General features: G+C 36.8%; 1 protein-coding gene across 1 annotated transcript; it reads right to left on the bottom strand.

Annotated features, from left to right (window-relative positions):
* Positions 1–11,113: 11,113 nt before the first annotated feature.
* Positions 11,114–17,256, bottom strand: LOC121528538 (transcription factor SOX-18-like). Its single transcript, XM_041816040.1, has 5 exons — positions 16,898–17,256; positions 16,319–16,477; positions 14,474–14,630; positions 12,549–12,656; positions 11,114–11,500 (listed from the first exon to the last, which is right to left on the bottom strand). The coding sequence occupies exons 1-5, from the start codon at positions 17,254–17,256 to the stop codon at positions 11,114–11,116; spliced, it is 1,170 nt and encodes a 389-aa protein (XP_041671974.1).
* Positions 17,257–21,038: the final 3,782 nt, after the last annotated feature.

Here is a 21,038-nt window from a genome sequence, read left to right as displayed (position 1 = left end):
ACTTAAGTTCATATGCGAGTCAAGGCAGGTGAGCAAATACTTTTGGCAATATAGTGTACCTTACTTTAATTGCTTGATATGAAAACTGTTGTTGGACCGTCCTGTTGGGGCCAGGACCTGATGGACTCTTCTTTTAAATTCATTTTTGACCCCTTATTAACTTAAACGAACTTCATTAATTGATGCACACCTGAGGCCTCTTGGAGCTCCAGGCATTAGCCTCCTGGTAAAACCACTCATGCTAACGTTAAACTTGAACTCCTGCTCTGTAGGTGTAGAGGCTTTCAGCAGTAAGTCCTCTGTTCTCTTACTGCAGGTGTCACTCCTTCTTCTCCAGCAGAGGATCTGATTACTGCTGATTAAGCCCTTTTGTTCTCCTCCTATGATCCAAGAGGAACTGACCCTGACCCACAGACAAATTGATTGATTCTGCGTCTACTCGATTAGTCGCATCCTTTATCTGATGCAGCGACGGTTAATGAAATTAACCATCCTGAGACATGAAACATGTGAACTCATCATGACATGTGAGGGAAGCCCTGTGTTGCCTTTAGTCTGCAGGAGCTGTCACAAGTACTCAGCTTTCGCAGGTGTGATGGGACCTATACGGAGAAGCTCCGCCTCCTGGGGCTCTAAGCCCATTTATCTCCCTGCAGGCCTACAGGGATTTCCCTCTTTCTAGCTGGCTGCTGTTTGATTTACACAGACCAGCCTCGTCTATCGTTTAGTATACCTAATATTAAGGCCTGCTGAAAAGCCTTGAAATAAGTGCTGCATTAATAATCCTATCACTCACATCATATTGATATTTACTGGTTTATTTGTGTTTTATTTTTTCATTTTCAGTCTCCACATCTCTGTGTTTCAAAGATGTGTAAATTAAAACAAATGATGTCCAGTAGTTTGATGAGCATGTCCCTCCTGGTTCAGGTTTCTCTGTGGCTGAGAGCACCATCTAGTGGTCACTGGGATTAACTGTGACAAAAATAAAGAAGGCATTAGGACCGGGATTATGTTTATTTTTGGCATTAACGCTCAGATAAGGTTGATTTGTTGGAGTAAAAGTAGCAAAGTTTCCTTTAGCATTAGCTCGTGAGTTAGCATTTACTTTACTGTCTATGACTAAGACTTTTGAAATCAGAATCAGGGAAGTACGGTGGCCCTAAAGGCCAACACCATTAATATTTCAAAAGTGCAGAATAAATTTAATTAAACACAAAAACATTTCACAAAACACAAAAATATTTAACAAAACAAAAAATATTTCAGAATAAAAACAAAAATATTTCATAAACACAAAAGTATTTCACAAAACAAAAAAAAATCAAAAAACAAAAAGTATTTCAGAAAAACACAAAAATATTTCACAAAACAAAAATATTTCACAAAACACAAAAATATTTCACAAAACAAAAAAAAAAAATCAAAAAACAAAAACATTTCAGAAAAACACAAAAATCTTTCACAAAACAAAAATATTTCACAAAACACAAAAATATTTCACAAAACAAAAAAAAATTTCACAAAACAAAAAAATTTCACAAAACAAAAATATTTCAAAAAAACAAGAATATATTAAACAAAACAAAAGTATTTCACAAAACACAAAAATATTTCACAAAAACAAAAATATTTCACAAAACAAAAATATAATACAAAACACAAAAATATTTCACAAAACAAAAACTATTTCAGAAAAACACAAAAATATTTCACAAAACAAAAATATTTCACAAAACAAAAATATTTCACAAAAACAAAAATATTTCACAAAACAAAAATATAACACAAAACACAAAAATATTTCACAAAACAAAAAATATTTTAGAAAACAAAAGTATTTCACAAAAAATATTTCACAAAACAAACAATATTTCAGAAAACAAAAGTATTTCACAAAAAAACATTTCACGAAACAAAAGTATTTCACAAAACAAAAATATTTCACAAATCAAAAATATTTCACAAAAAAATTTAGAAAACACAAAAATTTTTCACAAAACAAAAAATATTTCAGAAAACACAAAAATATTTCACAAAACACAAAAATATTTCACAAAACATAAAAATATTTCACAAAAACAAAAATATTTCACAAAACACAAAAATTTTTCACAAAAACAAAAATTTTTCACAAAACAAAAATATTTCACAAAAACAAAAATATTTCACAAAACACAAAAATATTTCAGAAAACAAAAGTATTTCACAAAAAATATTTCACAAAACAAAAAATATTTCACAAAAGTATTTCACAAAATTAAAATATTTCACACAAAAAATTAAGAAAACACAAAAATATTTCACAAAACAAAAAATATTTCACAAAACAAAAAATATTTCACAAACAAAAATATTTCACAAAAACAAAAATATTTCATAAAAAATTTAGAAAACACAAAAATTTTTCACAAAACAAAAAATATTTCAGAAAACACAAAAATATTTCACAAAACACAAAAATATTTCACAAAAACAAAAATATTTCACAAAACATAAAAATATTTCACAAAAACAAAAATATTTTACAAAACAAAAAATATTTCAGAAAACAAAAGTATTTTACAAAAAATATTTCACAAAACAAAAAATATTTCAGAAAACAAAAGTATTTCACAAAACGAAAATATTACACAAAAAAATTTAGAAAACACAAAATTTTTTCACAAAACAAAAAATATTTCAGAAAAAAAAAATTTCAGAAAAAACACGAAATATTTCATAAACACAAAAGAATTTCACAAAACAAAAAAATTTCCCAAAATAAAATATTTAAGAAAAACACAAAAATATTTCACAAAACAAAAAAATCACAAAACACAAAAATATTTCACAAAAACAAAAATATTTCACAAAACAAAAAATATTTCACAAAACAAAAATATTTCACAAAAAAATTTAGAAAACACAAATTTTTTTTACAAAACAAAAAATATTTCAGAAAACACAAAAATATTTCACAAAACACAAAAATATTTCACAAAACATAAAAATATTTCACAAAAGAAAAATATTTCACAAAACACAAAATATTTACCCAAACAAAAATATTTCACAAAACAAAGCTATTTCAGAAAACACAAAAATATATTTTGTGTTTTCTGAAATGTTTTTGTGTGCTGTGGAAAGAGTTCACAGTGGAAGCTTTGGCATCACAGAGGATGATGGAGGCAGGGGCATGGGTCACAGCATCTCCACTGTCTTCAGAGAATTTAGCTCCAGGTTGTTCTTACTGCACCAGGTCCCCAGATGGTCCACCTCTCACCCGTAGGCAGACTGGTCCCCACTAGAGATGAAATTACACACTTAAAGAGAAAAGAATCATTAAAGCCCAAAAACTTTGACTTTATAATTTACATAATAATGTCCCTACCTCCAAGTCAGAACATGTTTGTGGTTAGTGTGTGACGTTATTTCTCCCAGGATGCTACAGTACTTATGTTAGCATGGATAAAAGCAGTGCAATGTCACTTCCCACTTTCCAGTGTGACCACACCCACATTTAGGGGAAAACAAGCCCTGAGAGTGAATGGTCATAGGTTAGAAAACAACGTAAAGGCCATTTTGTTGTCTGTTGTGCCTTAAACAATTACAAAGCCATAGTTTAAGGCATGTTTTGTTATACTCTAATGAAAATTGTGCATCAAAGAAGAGTTGTAAATCTCTTGGCTGAAACTAGAGAGGAGTAAAGCAGGCAAATTTTGGACTGATGGTGTTCTTAAAGACTTAAAGCTAGAGATTGCTCTATGACAGCAAGAGCCTGTCTGCCTTTAAACAGTGTTTCCACATTTATTAACCACACTCAAGTGTTGAAGCTCACATATTTTTTACCCTTTTAAGACAAGTTTATAGTGATGTCAGAGGACCCCAAACATGCCTGTGTGAAGTTGCTGAAAAAACACTCCAGTATTGGATTTTGTATGTCTAAAGCCCCTCTGTTCCTCTCCAGAAATGGCTGTAGCTTAATAGAGGTGGCTCTGCTGATCCAACTGAGAGGAGGATCACGAGAGGAGGGCGGAACTTTCTTCCAAGTGGGGAGGGCCAACCAAACCTGGGGGCGGGGCTAACTCCCCACATGACATCATGAGGGGAAAATCTGAGAACGGCTTGTTTTAGCACACATTTTTCGGAAAGGTGGCGAAAGAGAAGGGAGGAGGGAATGGTTTTTGCATGATTCTTAGGGGAGATTCTGGACAGGCCAGGGGCACATATTTTTGTTTGAAAAGCCTGAAAAAGTGTATCTTTTATGCGACCTTTAAGATCCACCACTCATAAGGTTTAGGATGTCTATCCAGTCACAAGATGGGACTGGTTGTCCAGTTTGATGAATGGAGCCTGAACATGTTATTTACATCAATGATTTTGTTTATTTCATATTGGAACAATGAAAGTATTTTTTCATAAATGGCCAACATTCTATGTTCATCTCACTGGCCATTGGATTTTGGCTACAGTTTTCATATTTGAAGCTTTTTTAATCCCTAATGACCCATCTTTCCCATTAACCAGTTCATTTTTATAGGATGTTTTCCCCAACAAGGGGGAGGGGCTAGCATTGCTTGGGCAAAGAAACCGGGTGGGCTCTCTTTAGGGGTTTGTACTGATGTCATTCTCAGCGATACGTTTGCTCCCCTGGTATTGATGACTGGATAGCTCAGTGTTGACCATGGTATAGGAGGTTGGGGGTTCAAATCCCAGTCAGAGCACAAGTGTCCAGTGTGGGCCCTGGGGCAAGATCCTTAACACCAATAATACCTGGCACCAATGTGAGTCGCTATGGATAAAAACGTCTGCTAAATGACATGTAACGTTGTAAGAAAACAAAGGAGAGGGCGGAAACGGGAGAAAAGCAGTGCACACAACAAACTAATTTACAGCTGAGATATTTCTTGTTCATTGAAATGTACGCAAATTTGAGGGCTTGCCATGGCCACGCTTTCGATTTCTGTACAGAATTTAATAACTTTTCATCATTTGTGTCTCTTACAGCAGTGTGTCAAAATTCAGCTTGATTGGACCAACGCCCTCGTAAAAATTAATCCTCAAAAGACCCCTGGACACGACAACAACCCACCTAGTTTTAAACTTTGGCTCATAATGGTGGACTTCCTGTAGGGCAGGGGTCATCAAGAACATCCGCATAAGGGCCAGATTTAGTCCCAACAGAAACTCTGGGGGCCGGAATTTCAAATACACAAAAAATTGAATCAATATTTTGGGTCTGATTGAAATATTATTGTAGTAGTATTTGTATTTTCTTTCAAAATGCAGGACATTTTTAGGAATGACCAGTGAGATCTATCCCTAATATCTATAATGCAGCAGGCCACAAGGAGCCTGACAACAGAACTGGACCCCTGAAAATCCCAGAGAATGGGCACTGTACAATTGTGATTTAGTACTAGTATTAATTCATTTTTGACACTTTAAACCCCTTTTTGCCTCTTTAACCAATTTTCATGCATGTTTTATCCCCTTTGTGCCAATTTTATCAGTTTTTACCACTTTTGAACCCCTTTTCATTACATTTTTAAAATTATTTTTGCAACTTTAAAACCAATTTTTGCCACCTCTAACACACTTTCATTACTTTTTTGCACTATTTTTTGTCATTTGAAACCAATTTTTGATAATTTTTGCCCCTTTTTTCTCCTTTACAAATTTTTGCCACATTGTAACCTCTTTTCATCCCACTTTTTCTGCCATTTTGTGTCCCTTTTTGCCCATTTTGCCACTTATCACCCATTTTGCTACTCTCTACCCCATTTTCATCATTTTATCTGGTCATTTTTTGCAACACTTCTGCCAACTTTAACCCTTTTTTAAATATCTACAAATCATGACTGTAAATTTCAGTAAAAACAGATCAAATGTTGAGTCATTCTAAAGCTATTTCAATATTCATTGTTTGTGGGATGGATTTAACAGCTGCAGACATTTAAAGCCAAGGGATACTCTTAAAACCACAACATCATCTTTTCCTCCTTTTCTGAATCTAATGATCTTCTGGGGGCCGAACAGGAAGCTTTGGGGGGCCTGATATGGCCCCTGGGCCGCCAGTTGATGATCAGTGCTGTAGGGAATTGACTACATATTGCAAACTGTGAAGACACAGATCCTAAGATAGTAGAGTATGAAAACAACATTGACCCCGACAAAATTCTCTTCAGCAAACTGACAAAGGAATGCACTTATTACACAGATGATCAGTTTGGTATAAAGATAAAGGTAAAAGATGGAATAACAATGATTCACTTCAATAGTAGAAGTTTATATGCAAATTTGGAAGCCATTAAGGAATACCTGAGACAGTTTAAAAGACCATTCAGTGTAACTGCCATATCGGAGACATGGATAACCCCTGAAAAGAGTGGTGACTTTGAATTAAATGGTTATGAATTCCTTCATTTAGATAGGACAAATAAAAAGGAGGAGGGGTTGGAATGTTCATTGATAAAGACTTAAACTTTAAAAGAGTTGAAAGGATGACAACTATTGTTGACGATGTGATGGAATGTCTTACAGTTGAAATTTGTATGGAGAAAAAGAAAAACATAATTTTCAGTTGCGTATATAGAACCCCAGGATCCAATATTGACATTCTTACAAACAGCATGGAGGAATTATTTACAAACTTAAACCACAAAGGGGTGTTCATTTGTGGAGACTTTAATATAGATCTGCTAAATCCGAATCACAACAAAAGTACTGAAGAATTTACTGATACCATGTACAGCATGGGGCTATTTCCCCTGATAACAAGACCAAGTAGAATAACAACACATTGTGCCACATTAATAAGTAACATATATACAAATATAATGGAGGATAATATTAAAAGTGGGTTATTAATCAATGACATTAGTGATCATCTACCAGTTTTTGCTGTTTATGACTGTAATTATAAGGGCAACAGAAACAAAAGTAATGCTACATATAAAAGAATTCGAACAGAGAAGACACTAAACATCTTCAAAAATGAGCTACTAAAGCAAAATTGGAATATCATACATGAAGAGAACGATGTTAACAAAGCCTATGAAACATTTTTACGGAAATTTAAAACACTGCATGATAAACACTGTCCAGTAATACCATGTAAAAAGAAACAAAAATACACAGGAAAACCATGGATGACTAAAGGGCTACAAAATGCCTGCAAAAAAAAGAACACCCTATATCGAGAATTCATTAAGCAAAGAACCATTGAAGCAGAAAATAAATATAAAAAATATAAAAATAAGCTAACCAATATCATGAGAACTTGTAAAAAAAAGAATACTTTAGTAAGAAATTAGAATAAAAATAATACAAAAGGATTATGGAATACATTAAACAGTGTAATTAAAAATGGAACAAAACAAAATCAATATCCTCAGTATTTCAAAGATGAAGGAAGCAGCATTAAAAAATTGGAGGAAGAAGCAGATGAATTTAATTCATTTTTTTGTAAATATAGGACCAAAATTGGCAGAAGCAATAAAGGTCGATGGGACAGAAATCAATCCTACTGATAATGTTGAGGGTAGGGATAGCTCAATGTTTTTAACAGCTGTGGAAGAAAAAGAAATTTATGACATAGTCAAAGGATTTAAGAACAAAACCAGTACAGATGTAGATGATATTGACATGATGACTGTGAAGAATGTTATTGATGGTATTGCAAAACCACTACTGTATATTTTTAACCTGTCTTTTCAGAAAGGGATATTTCCAAATAAGATGAAAGTAGCCAAAGTTATTCCCATCTACAAAGCAGGCGATAAACACTGCTTCACAAATTATAGGCCGATATCACTACTTTCCCAGTTCTCAAAAATATTAGAAAAACTATTCATCAAACGATTTGATGGTTTCGTTGAGAAACACAAATTGCTAACAGACAGTCAGTATGGGTTTAGAAGTAATAGATCGACATCCATGGCACTGATAGAATTGGTGGAAGAAATAACAGACTGTATTGATACAAAGAAGTTTGCAATAGGAGTGTTTTTAGACCTCAAGAAAGCATTTGACACAGTCAATCATGATATATTGATAAGAAAATTAGGGAAATATGGTTGCCGAGGTCATGTTCTGGATTGGCTGAAGTTATATACTAAACAGACAACAGTACGTACAAATAAATCAGAATACATCAAGTCTTATGAATATTTCATGTGGGGTGCCTCAAGGATCAGTGTTAGGACCAAAACTATTTATTATGTATAATAATGACATTTGCAGAGTATCTGATGTATTAAGATTTGTGTTATTTGCAGATGACACAAATATTTTCTGTTCTGGTGTGGAATTACAGCAGCTTTTGGAGGTGATGACAAAAGAAACACCTTAAAAAGGTGGTTTGATTCAAATAAATTGTCTTTAAACTTGAACAAAACTAATTTTATGTTGTTTGGACATTACAAGAGAAATATAGATGTAAAATTAAACATTGATAATGTCAACATAGAAAGAGTAAATGAAATTAAATTCCTTGGTGTAATTCTAGACCACAAAATCTGCTGGAAACCACATATTAATTATGTTAGGGGAAAGTTGGCATGAAGCATTGCCATCCTGAGGAAAACAAGGCAGATCTTCAATCAAAAAGCTCTGTATATTTTATATTGTGCATTAATCTTACCTTATCTGACCTACTGTGTAGAGGTGTGGGGAACCACATATAAAAGTAATCTTCAAACAATAAATATAATGCAGAAAAGGGCGATCAGATTCATCAACAACGCAGGCTTTAGAGACCACACAAACAGACTTTTCTTAAAACTACAAGCTCTTAAACTTCATGATCTGATTCAGTTTAAAACATAAATATTATTCAAAGCAAAAAATAACTTACTCCCAAACAATATAAATAAACTGTTTTCAGAAAGAGAAGGAGGTTATAATCTAAGAGGGGAGCTGAGCCTAAAAATGCATCGTGTCAGAACAACATTAAAAAGCATGTGTGTCAATCTCAGGGGTTAAATTATGGAACAGTTTAGCAGGTGAATTAAAGAAATGTAAAACCGTAGGTAAGTTTAAAAGAACATTCCAAATACAAATCTTAAATAAATACAAGGAAGAAGAGCAGCTGTTTACCCAGGACGGTAATGGCAGGATTTAGGAAAAACATGGATTTATTGTCCAGTTCTGTAATGTCTTTTGGCTGTGTGTGCGTACAGAGCACCATATGTACAGAACTTATGTATTACAGATAGGTGAAAATTTATCTGTATATCTGCTTGTATGTAGCTTAAGTTATAGTCAATATACTATAGGAACCATTGGTTCCTGAATAGATTTTCAGTGTTGTAAATATTATAGTTATGAAAAAAAAAAGAATAAATAAAATCTTGATTGTAGTAACTGGTAATAAAGGGGTAGGATTAAATACGTTTTTAATTCTGCCTACTCCTTTTTGAACATGTAAACATGCATCAAATGCAAGATATTGTCAACAGTCCTCTTGTTTTTTTCCTTTTTTTCACAAACGCATGGGTGACTGTATTTGTTATGGTGACAATCTCAGATTGTTCTTTGTTGTTTGTTTGTTTTTTACTTTTTAAATTATTTTTATTTTCACTTTTATACATGTTCAAAATAAATAAATAAATAAATAAATAAAGCAAGAATTCACTTTGATGATTTTGATAGGTAAACTTGCCTTGAAGGTCTGGTTTAGGAGGCACTAGCGAGTCAGTTCCCTTGACTCAAATCGGTCTCCAATAAAGATATTACATTTCTCTCCACACTCCATGCATGTGTCAAATTTCAAGAATTGTTGGACATGTTGAGGCTGCAAAAAACTTGCAAGGAATAAAATAGTGATGGATGCTAACAATCTCTTTAGGGTCCTTGCACCTCTGGCCCTAACAAAGGGGGACAGCTACTACTACACTCATCAGTCAACAGAGAAGCCTTTGTCATTTTAATTTTTTTTTATTTTATACAGCGCTGTGAAACAGAAAGGGGGCAATTACCCTTTCTGATTCCTGAGTTTTTGCGTATCTATCAAGCTTGTTTCCGATCATCAGACCAATTTTAATATCTCACAAAGACACCCCAAGTAAATAGGAAACCTATCTGGCCTTATGTGTAAAAGTAATTGCCCCCTGAACCTATAACTGACTGTGCCACCCTTGGCAGCAATAACTGTAATCAAGTGTTTGTGATAACTGGTTATGAGTTCTTTGGATGTGGTTCTGGGTTCTCCTGTGACCTCCTGGATGAGTCATCGTTGCACTCTTGGAGTTATTTTGGTTGGTCGACCACTTCTGGGAAGGTTCACCACTGTTCCAAGTTTTCTCCAGTTGTGGATAACGGCTCTGACCGTGGTTCACTGGAGTCCCAAAGCCTGGAAAGCCTTTTTTTTCTCATTTGTTCTTGAATTTCTTTGGATCGTGGCATGATGAGTTCTTTCTGACATCTTGTAGCCTACTTCTCTTTGTCTGACAGCTTCTATTTAAGTGATTTCTTCATTCATCAAATCTGGCGGTAGTCAGGCCTGGGTGTGGTCAGTGAAACTGAACTCATATTTCCAAAAACTGTGGATAATCACAGTTAACTCATGATTTTAAAGGGAGGCAATTACTTTTTCACACAAGGCCAGATAGGTTTTTCCCCCTTCAAAAATGTAATAATCATTCAGACACTGCATTTTGTATTTACTTGGGTTGTCTTTGTGAAATATAAAAACTGCTTTGATGATCCGAAACATTAAAGTGTGACAAATACGCAAAAAACTTTTTCACAGCACTGTATGTTTAATAATTTAAAAAAACAAAACAATTCACGCAGTGAACTAATAGGTTGTTTCCACCAAGTGGTCCGGCTCAGTTCAGTGTGGAACGGCATGCATTTTTTTACGTTTCCATAGAGCAAAAGTTGGAAAGGGTCCCAAAAAAAAAGACCCGTACCGTCCCACTTTCTGTCACTCATCCTTTCTATAACTCTGCGGCTGGAACAGCAGACTCACGCTGTCTGTGACATGCATGCTTTAACAGCCCACCCGCCCACCCAAGTGAGGGCAGGGGTGACTGTCGAAACGCAAACCATTTTGGGGTTTAGTGTACCAAACCATACCAAACCAAACTGAATCAAACCGAACCCCCTGATGGAAACACGGCTTAAGCTAATCCTCCTGTGGCAGCTCCCCTGGCTGGCTCATCTGCTCTTCTGTGCCATCCTGAGTGACTGGCTGAGGTGAGACTGGCTGGGGTGAGGCTGGCTGAGGTGAGACTGGTTGGGGTGCGCCTGGCTGGGGTGGAAAGAAAGTCCCCAACACCTCTACAGGAAGAATCCCTGGTCTTCCTGTGACTGGGTCCATCACCTGCAGAAACAGTAACTGCTCCCCTGTCCCAAGGGTCACTACTTGGTATGCCTGCTGGGGAACATTTAGCACATGTCTCACAGTTGGCTGCACCGCAGGAGGCTGCACCAGAGGAGGCTGCACCAGAGGAGGCTGCACCGCAGGAGGCTGCACCGCATCCATTCTCCTCCTGACTCTCTTCTTCATGGCCTAAAAAACAACAAAAACATCAGACATCATGACTGTTCTCTCTCTAGAGTTTTGACATGATCTAACATCAGAAATATTAACCACAGACTGAAACACTTATTGGACTTCGGCAGTTAAAGGGATACTTCAACATTTTGGCAAATTCGTCCATGGCCATAATCCCTATAGTCTCAGTAATAGGTTCGTTACCTTTAGTTGTCGGTGCAAGCTATTTTTAGATGGGCCGCTGCCAAGTTTGGACCTGCTGTGCCAACTCAATGTAAGCAGATGGTATTCCGGCTTTCCCTCATCAAACTCATCAAATACACAATTCAACAACTCCAAAATGCTCTCATGGACAAGTTGTGACCTGCACATTCACCACGCTATGAAATAATAACGTATAATTGTGTAACATTACGACGCATGAAGCAAATACTAAGAACTATTTCTTGAGTAAACCACTGGGCAAAGTGACACAGTGCAGCAGCCATGCCTGGAGTGTAGTTCCGGCTTTGCATTTAGCTTTAAAACATCTCCATCTCGTAATGTTCCATGATTATTTGATAGCGTGGTGAATGTACAGGTCACAACTTGTCCACAAGAGCGTTTTGGAGTTGTTGAATTGTGTATTTGATGAGTTTGATGAGGGAAAGCCGGAATACCGTCTGCTTGCATTTAGTTGGTACAGCAGGTCCGAACTCGGCAGCGGCCAATCTAAAAATAGCTTGCACCGGCAACTAAAGGTAACGAACCTATTACTGAGACTATAGGGATTACGGCAATGGGCGAATTTGCCAAAATGTTGAAGTATCCCTTTAAATACTGGGACTAAACTGCAGGATGGGGGAGCAGGGGGATGAGAGCCCCCTGGTGGCTGAATTTATATATTTTTAAAAAGAACTGAACCTGATCCAAGTAAAGAAAATATTTCAATCCAATCCCATCCATGCAGGGCTGTCAGTATGAAGCTAAAATACTATGACTGTGTCAAAGTGAAGCTGGTATCTAGTTTGACCAGGTCTAATCTTTGTGTTTGTAGAAGGTTGTGTTGGCAGGTTATACTTACATAGTTGTGACTGTTACACCAGTCAGGGTACTTCTGTCTGTGGGCCAGAGCTTCAGCCTCAGCCCGTCTGTAATAAACGCTTTTCTGCTCCGCTGTCATGGAGTTCCACTGTGAAGAGACAACACAGGGTCAGAAAGCTCCCATTAGAACAGTCATTAGAAAAGAGATAAAAATGCACATAGATCTACATCAATAAGGGTATATTTGCAGGAAAAGCTTTCTAAATAATCTAGGTCTTACTTGCACAAACGTGGGTACTACAGTCTAACCTTTACCCAAACTTGAAAGTATTAGTAGTAGAGACATTTGCAAACAGGACATGGTGGAGGAAGCTTGGCTATCAGGCTAGTATAGTTTCCCTGAGTAATTCAGTGAGTTTTGGGTAAAAATTGGCCACAAAAAAACAAAATAATGTTGGCTTAATTGTACACTAAATCAACATTTTTTAGGGTTTTATTTTACACCCAGAATGCCCCTGTGTTTGGCACTTTTTTACAATGTGAATCAGATTCGCTGAGGTGGAAGAGCACACTCGCATTGCAATGTAGTGCCAAACACAGAGGCATTCTGGGTGAAAATACAATGCTTCTTAAATTTCAATATTGCACACAATTGAGCTAACGTTGTTTTTTTTGGCCCATTTTTACATAAAAATTCACTAAATTATGTGGAGCAACTATACCCATCTGTCACCCTAGCTTCTCCTGTTTGAAGGAGCATTAAATCACTGGAGGCTAATGCCACTACTCCAACTCATTTTAAAAAATACCTAAATGCCCCTTTAATATAGATTTTAAAATGTCTTGATTTGTGAGAAGCATCATTTTAATGCCCTCTTCTAAATGTGATAGTTTAAGTTCATAGCACTTCTCTGTTATGTTTCTTGAATAAACTTTTTACATGTCTTTGAGTATGTGTTTAACCTCCTGCATGTTCATATGAGGACATTACATTTTGGCTCTCCCAAAACATTTATTTTTGGCTTTTAGAATTTTTCATGTAATGTCTTGAATGTCCATTGAGGTTTAAGTAAGTTGCTTAAATGTTGGGTAAAACTACTATGAAATTTCCAAGAGTTTTCGAAGTATTTCAGGAAATTTGATTCTATGTTTTTTTGGTAGTTTGCTTGGAATTTTTTGTAGTTATTTTGATGGAAGTTTCAGGGGAAATTTGCTTTGAAATCTTTGGTAATTTTTGTATTTTGGAAGTTTGGTATTGGTTTGGTTCGTATTTGTTCAGAAATTTTTTTTTGAAAATTTGTGATATTTATGTTGAAGTTTTGTGAATTTGTTTGGAATAAGGGACAGCCAAGGACATTCCTATGTTGAATTTTCTTTTTGAGGATTGAAGGGAAATCTTAGGTTATTTGTTTGGATGTTTTGTAATCATTTTAATAACATTTTGTGTAGTTTATTTGTTATTTTTTTGATATTTTTAACTGGAACTTTGTAGGGTTATTTACTTTAAAGTTATTGAAAATATGTACAGAAATCTTTGGTCATTGTTACTGGAATGTTTAGTGTTGACAATAAAGTTTCACTGAAACATTAATACAGTCAAAGAAAATCCGGGCTATTTTTATGGGATATTTTTAAATATTCACAGAATTTTTAGGTAATTTCTTTGAAAAGTCAGTCACAATTTTGTAAAGGAATATTTCCAAGAAATTTAGTACTTTTAAAAAAGAGTGATAAACTAGAAATGCATTTCAAGCAAAAGCTCAGGTCTCAGGAGGTTAATGTAGACAAGGCTAGTTCAGCTAACGGACATCCATACAAATTAACAGATGCTTAAAAAGTTCAAATGTCTTCTAGCAGGGCTAGAAGTAAACACCTATTACTAGAAAGTTGTGGTGTTTAAATGTAAAAAAGCTTTTTTAACCAGTCTCATATCATGTTTTTAAGTTTCATGAACACATGACTTACTATGTTTGCCAGGTATTTGTTGCTCGCTGCCATTCCTTTTTTCTTTACTTCTGCAGGAACACTCGGCCTTCGCTCCTTCATGAAGATCATGAAAGAGTTGTCAGGCTTCTTTATATACGGTCCGTCGTTGTCTTGGCTCTCTCCCCGCCCTCTTTTTCTGTGGAGAAACAAAAACAGAAAGACTGTGTTACAGGCCTGTTTGAGAAATATGTCAACATAACTTTAAAACTCCAGATATAAGCCAGCTGTGATGTGTTCATTAATGTGAGGACTGAAGAGGACAGAAATGAGGCTAAAGCTACTTTAAATAGTTACCTCTATAATGCATTAACTCAGTTCCTTTTAGACAGTAATCAATAGGAACAGCAGAATTACTAGTGTCAGTTCATCTCCTATATGGTGTCAAATTTAACACTTTACAGAGTCTGAGTTTAAATAATTTTTACTCTACTGCAGAGTTATTTGTTTTTAACACTCACATGGTTGTTTTTACACATGAAAATGTTCTTTTAACACAACGTGTTATTTCCTTTCTAACTTGAAGTATTTGCAGTTTTATTTACTGACACATTGCAATGCACTTTCCATACGTACAATGACCAGCTTAAAAAAAAAAAAAAACCTGTGGCAAAGAAAAATTATGCCCCCAGCTATTACTGCAGACCAGGGGCGTAGCTAGGGATTTTGGGCCCTCAGAGAGACTGGCTAACCGAGCAACAAATGTTGCATCATTTTTTAAAATATATATGCATGTTAGTGCATTTAATTTCCCCCATTTATGAGCAATATTTTTACTATGGTTAAATTGAATTTACTTGCATCATTTCACAGCACTAGGCTATACCATTTAGACATTTTTAAGGGAGGAGTTAAGGCCACCCAGTATTTATTGTACCCTATATGATACAAATTTCAGTCTATTGACCCATTTGTTTTGTCATTTTTGATTCAATAATAACACTTATTACTAAGAAAAATGGATACAGCGTTCCTAAAGCTTGAGGCAAATTAAATTCAAGACTTTTAAAGACTTTTTAATGTCATTTGAAATCAAATTTAAGACCAACTTCACAACAAACACAAATGGCCTCGTACACATTGCCTGGTACCCAGGGCTGCCCCTGGCAGAAGTGAGGCCCTTACCAGACTCTGATATGAGGCCCCCAAATCAGATATGATATGAGTCCGAGATATGACAAAGACATTCAAAACGTGGTCTTGAGATCGGTCTCAAAACCAAGACCATTCTCGAGTACTACAACACTAGTGTCTAACATCAAAAACAACAATAATACAGTGATCCCTGCACAACAGGCAGCATCTAAACACATCTAAAGAACTCTGCCCAAGAGCATGATGGGATTACTCTCACTAATTTGAAGTGGCAGTTGGCAGAGTTGAGATCAAATGACTCTCTCCAGAGTTGGACAAACAATGACTGAATCAACACTTTAAAATAACACCAACACTGTTAGCCATTTCACTCAGAATGGTGCTAAAATTACACTCTGGGGGTTAAAATCAACTCTGACATGTTTAACCCTGAGACTTCAACACTCCAGGTTTTGCTGTGTCATTGCTAACTTTTAGAAACTTGTTAATGGCTGGTTATCACTCTGCTGAACCATGAAAAAGAACTAAAGAAATCTAACACCATATAAAACAAGCTTCTAGCAGAATTTAACCTCTATGTTGGTAAAATAGTCAATTTAAACAGAAATATTCGTGTTGCATTAACAGAGACTAAAATAAACAACAGCCGCAAGAAACTCAATAAAATATCACCTGTATAGATACAGATACTAAGAAGTTAAAACTTAGAGAATAATTTTTACCAACACTTACTTTTTCTTGGTGTTGACGGGATGAGCTTCATCGTGATCATCATCATCATCACAATCATAAGAGGTGCTGGGACGAGGCTCTGGAGAGACTTCAGCACCAGGCCTCACTGGTTCTCCATTATTCTGAAACAGACCAACAGAACAGGAAGTTAGACAAGCTCTAACGGGGTCATTTGTTCACAAGGTGTTGGCACTATCTGTGAATGAGCTTTTTGGACTGTGAGAGTCAGATAAATGCATGTTTGTCCTGCTGCTGGGTGTCTGGCGTGGCGCCATCTTGGTGAGAGGTTAGCCGCAGCTCAAAATAAATGTGAGTCTATGACAGCGTGAGTCTATCCATGATAAAAGGGATTCAAACAATACTGTTTTAGCCTATATCTCATTTTAGAATGCATTACAATATCAAAAATCTCAATATATTGCCCAGCCCTAATGCCACTATGTCCTGGTTTCTATTTAGTACTCCAGGACAGGTGTTCCACACCAGTATAAGGTCTATCTCTGGACTTAAAGTCCATGTTTTAGTTAAAAGATCTTCACTGATTAACTCACCTTGCCCTGCTCTTCTTCTGCGCTCCACCTGTCCAGTAGCTCCAAGATGTCGTCCGTCGGAGTCAGAACCTCTGAACCAGACGTGGAGTGGAATGGAGCAGGTGGAGAGTTCCTCGAATAGGACGTGGCTCTGCTTGGACTGGCCTCCAGGGAACACAGGTTGATGATCTCCGGAGTATCATCCATAGACAGGAAGTCCTCAGGAAGTTCACTTCCTGGTGGCGTCAGAGGACGGATAATCTGAGGATTGAGGTCCCAGACCGAGGCCCCAGCAGATGATTCATCTGGGTTGCCAATGATCTCCTGGATGGTCTCCTCTACTTCTGGAGCCGCCCCTTCCCTCTCCATCGCATTCACAATTCTAAACAGCTCCTCCTGCAGGTCCATTTCTCAAAGCTTGAATGAAAGATGGCGTCTGCTATCACAAGATTCCTGCCACAAACAGCGAGAAAAGACTACTTAGTCCATGTTCATGATGAGCAACTGTGGTTATCAACTTGTATTTTAGTTAAAGACTAAATATTTTGCTTAAATCTGAATTTTATCCTATCATTGTATTATTGTAGACCTGAATGCAAATTGTCAAGCTTGATTTAACTAAGCATAAAGCATATGGAACTATTTTGATCTTCTAATAATTTTGGCTTCGCGCCTGTTTTTACTCCTTATTGGACGTTTTTGGAGATTTTCTTCATGTTTACTATTTCAAATTGACTCTCAGGCCACAGTCAGTGAGCAGGAGGGCCGCACGTGGCCCTTGAGCCGCCAGTTGCCCAACCCTGTTTTACACATTCAGGGAAAAGCACTCACCAACCACTTTATTAAGTACACCTGTTCACCTATAATCATTGCATTTCTTCTCCATTCTGACCTTCGGTTTAAACTTCATCATGCCTACAGGCCTGAATAAACTGACTGCTTCCATGTGATTGGCTCATTAGGTATTAATTAACAGTTGGACAGGTGTACCTAATAAAGTGGTCACTGAGTGAACAACTCCAGTACATTTAACCAGAGGCTTGGAAAATACTGATTTTACAACCAGAAAATAATAAGTGTAAAGAAATATCTCAGCTTTAGATCAGATTTAAATACTCAACCATATTTACAGTTGTTATAACTGGAATCAAAACAAACGAGAGTTTGATAAACAGAGACTAAATTTCATTTTTTTAAACAAGTTAAAACTGAATTAATTGATGTGTTGAATCATTTTAAGTTATAAGTTTGAGTTTTGGCTGTTTCGAGTCTTAATCACATTTTAAAGTACCAAACTCCACTATTCACAGTTTTTTAAAACTCAGAATTTTAAAATCAAACTAGATTAATTTTAAATGATTTTTGACACTTACTTTAATCCACAACAGGTGATTTTAAATCGTGTTCTGTTGGTGATTAAGTTCTCTGGTTCTCCAGGTCTGTCTTTCTCAGCAGGACTACGTCTCGGTCTGATTCACCTTAATGGCTGTTCTATTAACTCCAGTCAGCTAAAAGCTGCATATTTAAGACTGTTAGAATGTCCACTGATGAAGTCATAAACTATGATGTCAAAGTTCTAACATTCAAAAGCTCCTGATTGGCTGATTAAACATGGCTGCCAAATCATGCACAATGCAAAGATCCAAGATGGAGGTGTCCATGGAGGAAACCCTCTCCATGAATGAATAAATTTTAACTTTCATTTTTACCAAGTTTGTTCCTCTACTAGCTTCATATTACACCACCTTTTATGCAGTTTAAACTGTGAATAAAATCACTCATTTATTTATAAATTAATGTAAATAAGCCTTTGAATTCCAACTTTTAGTACTCAGCTAGAGCTCAGAGAGGAAATATTCTCTTTTTAGGTACATATGTGTATTACCAATAGTGCTGTTACTCGATTAAAAAAAATTAATCAAGCTAATCACATCACTACGCCGCAATTAATCACAACATTTTTTTTTAATAGTTTAAGTATATTTTTATGTTTTTAGATTTTTAAAGGTTGTTATTGTTAAGTGTTTCATTTTTATTCTTTTAATTCTATTTACGCTTTGCGTGTGCTAAAATAATATATTTACATTTTTCCCTCCCAGCACACACACAATTGCGTGTTAACGCCCCATACTGCATATTCATTGCGGCAAATGTACTAACCGGATGCAGACGTGCTATTTTGTACCTTTGAAAGACACAACCCTTAGTACACAATGTTAGTAAATCAGTTTGTACACTCTTTTGCATGTGTAATGAGTTTGCATACATTTTTAAACACAGAAACATTTGCCCCAATTTGTGTGTACTAATTTGTATGCATAATCTAGAATTTGTACGTGGGGTCGAAGCGGGTGATTTACTAAGTGATTGTGTAAATGACAAGAGGTGCAAACGTGTTGGAGACATGCCTATTTAACCCTCACTCCCTTGTAATTTTTAGCTCCACCTGTCCTTGTTTGTCCAGAAAACAGACATGCAGAAAGATGTTAATAAAAAAAATCATTTCTCTACATTTTTTTAACTTTCACTGCTCTAGAGCTCTTCAACAACTTCAACCCTGACTACTAAAAAAAAAAAACATTAAAAAAAAAAATCAATGTTACACCGTTTTTATGCCAGTTATTGTCTACTATGCCTATGACTTGGATTCAGTGAGATAGCGTCCACACTGAACAGACGAGTCTATCGGTACGTAAAACACGCCAGTCTTACCATGCTTTTCTCGAGCCTCGTCCTCCACCAAATCATATGCGAGCGAATGCATTTGTTCATGTTAGGTTTATTTTAGGTACAGGCATAAAGAATCAGAGGATACTTGTAGGATATGAATCACGAACACGCGCGTTTCCACTTCTAACCAAAATGTGAACACGAATATGCCAATTACGCGTAGATATAAATTTACTGCATCTTTGAGATATGATATATTCTTACCGATTGATTGAAAGGACCCCTGAATCCTCACGCATGTCCACCCACTTGCTACGAAGTGAGGGCAACAATGAAATTGTCCAAATGTCCCCCTTTCTTAATCCCAGACTGCAGAACCCAGAAGTAACATTTTCACGTGTAAACACTCTGCTTACGGCATTTCAGGCTGTGAACATAGATGCAGACTCTCACCCGAGCACACACATAGGAGCACACAAACTTTTCCTTACACATGTAGCCCACTCTCAGACATCCATATCTAGTGGCACGAATCAATTCATTTAATTCTGATGATGTTTCTGATGAAGACACCAGAAGTCCATGTTTAAATTAAAAGATCTTCACTGATTAACTCACCTTGCCCTGCTCTACTTCTGCGCTCCACCTGTCCAGTAGCCCCAAGATGTCGTCATCCATCAGAGTCAGAACCTCTGAATCAGACATGGAGTAAAATGTAGGTGATGGAAAGTTCCTCACGTAGGACATGGCTCTGCTTGGACTGGCCTCCGGACAACACAGGTCGATAATCTCCGGAGTATCATCCAACAGGAAGTCCTCAGGAAGTTCACTTGCTGGTGGCATCAGGGGTGCGATGATCTGACCAAGGCCCACAGACCGAAGCCCTGTGTAGGACGTGGTCCTGCTTGGACTTGCCTTGGGGTACATCTGTCCAAGGGCCAGTCCGAATACAAGTCTTTAGGAAGTTCACTTCTTGGTGGCGTCAAAGGAGGGATGATCTGACCAAGGCCCCCAGACCGAAGCCTGTGTAGGACGTGGTCCTGCTTGGACTTGCCTTGGGGTACATCTGTCCGAGGGCCAGTCCGAATACAAGTCTTTAGGAAGTTCACTTCTTGGTGGCGTCAAAGGAGGGAGGATCTGACCAAGGCCCCAAGACCGAAGCCCTGTGTAGGACGTGGCCCTGCTTGGACTTGCCTTCGGGTAAATCTGTCCGAGAGCCAGTCCAAATACAAGTCTTTAGGAAGTTCACTTCTTGGTGGCGTCAAAGGAGGGATGATCTGACCAAGGCCCCCAGACCGAAGCCCTGTGTAGGACGTGGCCCTGCTTGGACTTGCCTTGGGGTACATCTGTCCGAGGGCCAGTCCGAATACAAGTCTTTAGGAAGTTCACTTCTTGGTGGCGTCAAAGGAGGGATGATCTGAGGGTTGAGGTCCCAGACCGAGGTGACCTAGCAGGTGATTCATCTGGGTTGCCAACGATCTCCTGGATGGTCTCCTCTACTTCTGGAGCCACCCCTTCCC

The sequence above is a fragment of the Cheilinus undulatus genome, linkage group 20, assembly GCF_018320785.1.
Source record: "Cheilinus undulatus linkage group 20, ASM1832078v1, whole genome shotgun sequence".
Lineage (NCBI taxonomy): Eukaryota > Metazoa > Chordata > Actinopteri > Labriformes > Labridae > Cheilinus > Cheilinus undulatus.
This window is presented reverse-complemented; position numbering and strand designations above follow the sequence as displayed.

Excerpts from the sequence above, each read along its gene's own strand:
- LOC121528538 (XM_041816040.1), bottom strand. The coding sequence starts at position 17,256 with ATGGACCTGCAGGAGGAGCTGTTTAGAATTGTGAATGCGATGGAGAGG. Across the intron at positions 16,478-16,897 it reads ATCTTGGAGCTACTGGACAG|AGCTTGTCTAACTTCCTGTT; the intron begins GTGGAGCGCAGA and ends TGACCCCGTTAG. Across the intron at positions 11,501-12,548 it reads GGTGTAACAGTCACAACTAT|GCCATGAAGAAGAGAGTCAG; the intron begins GTAAGTATAACC and ends GTTGTTTTTTAG.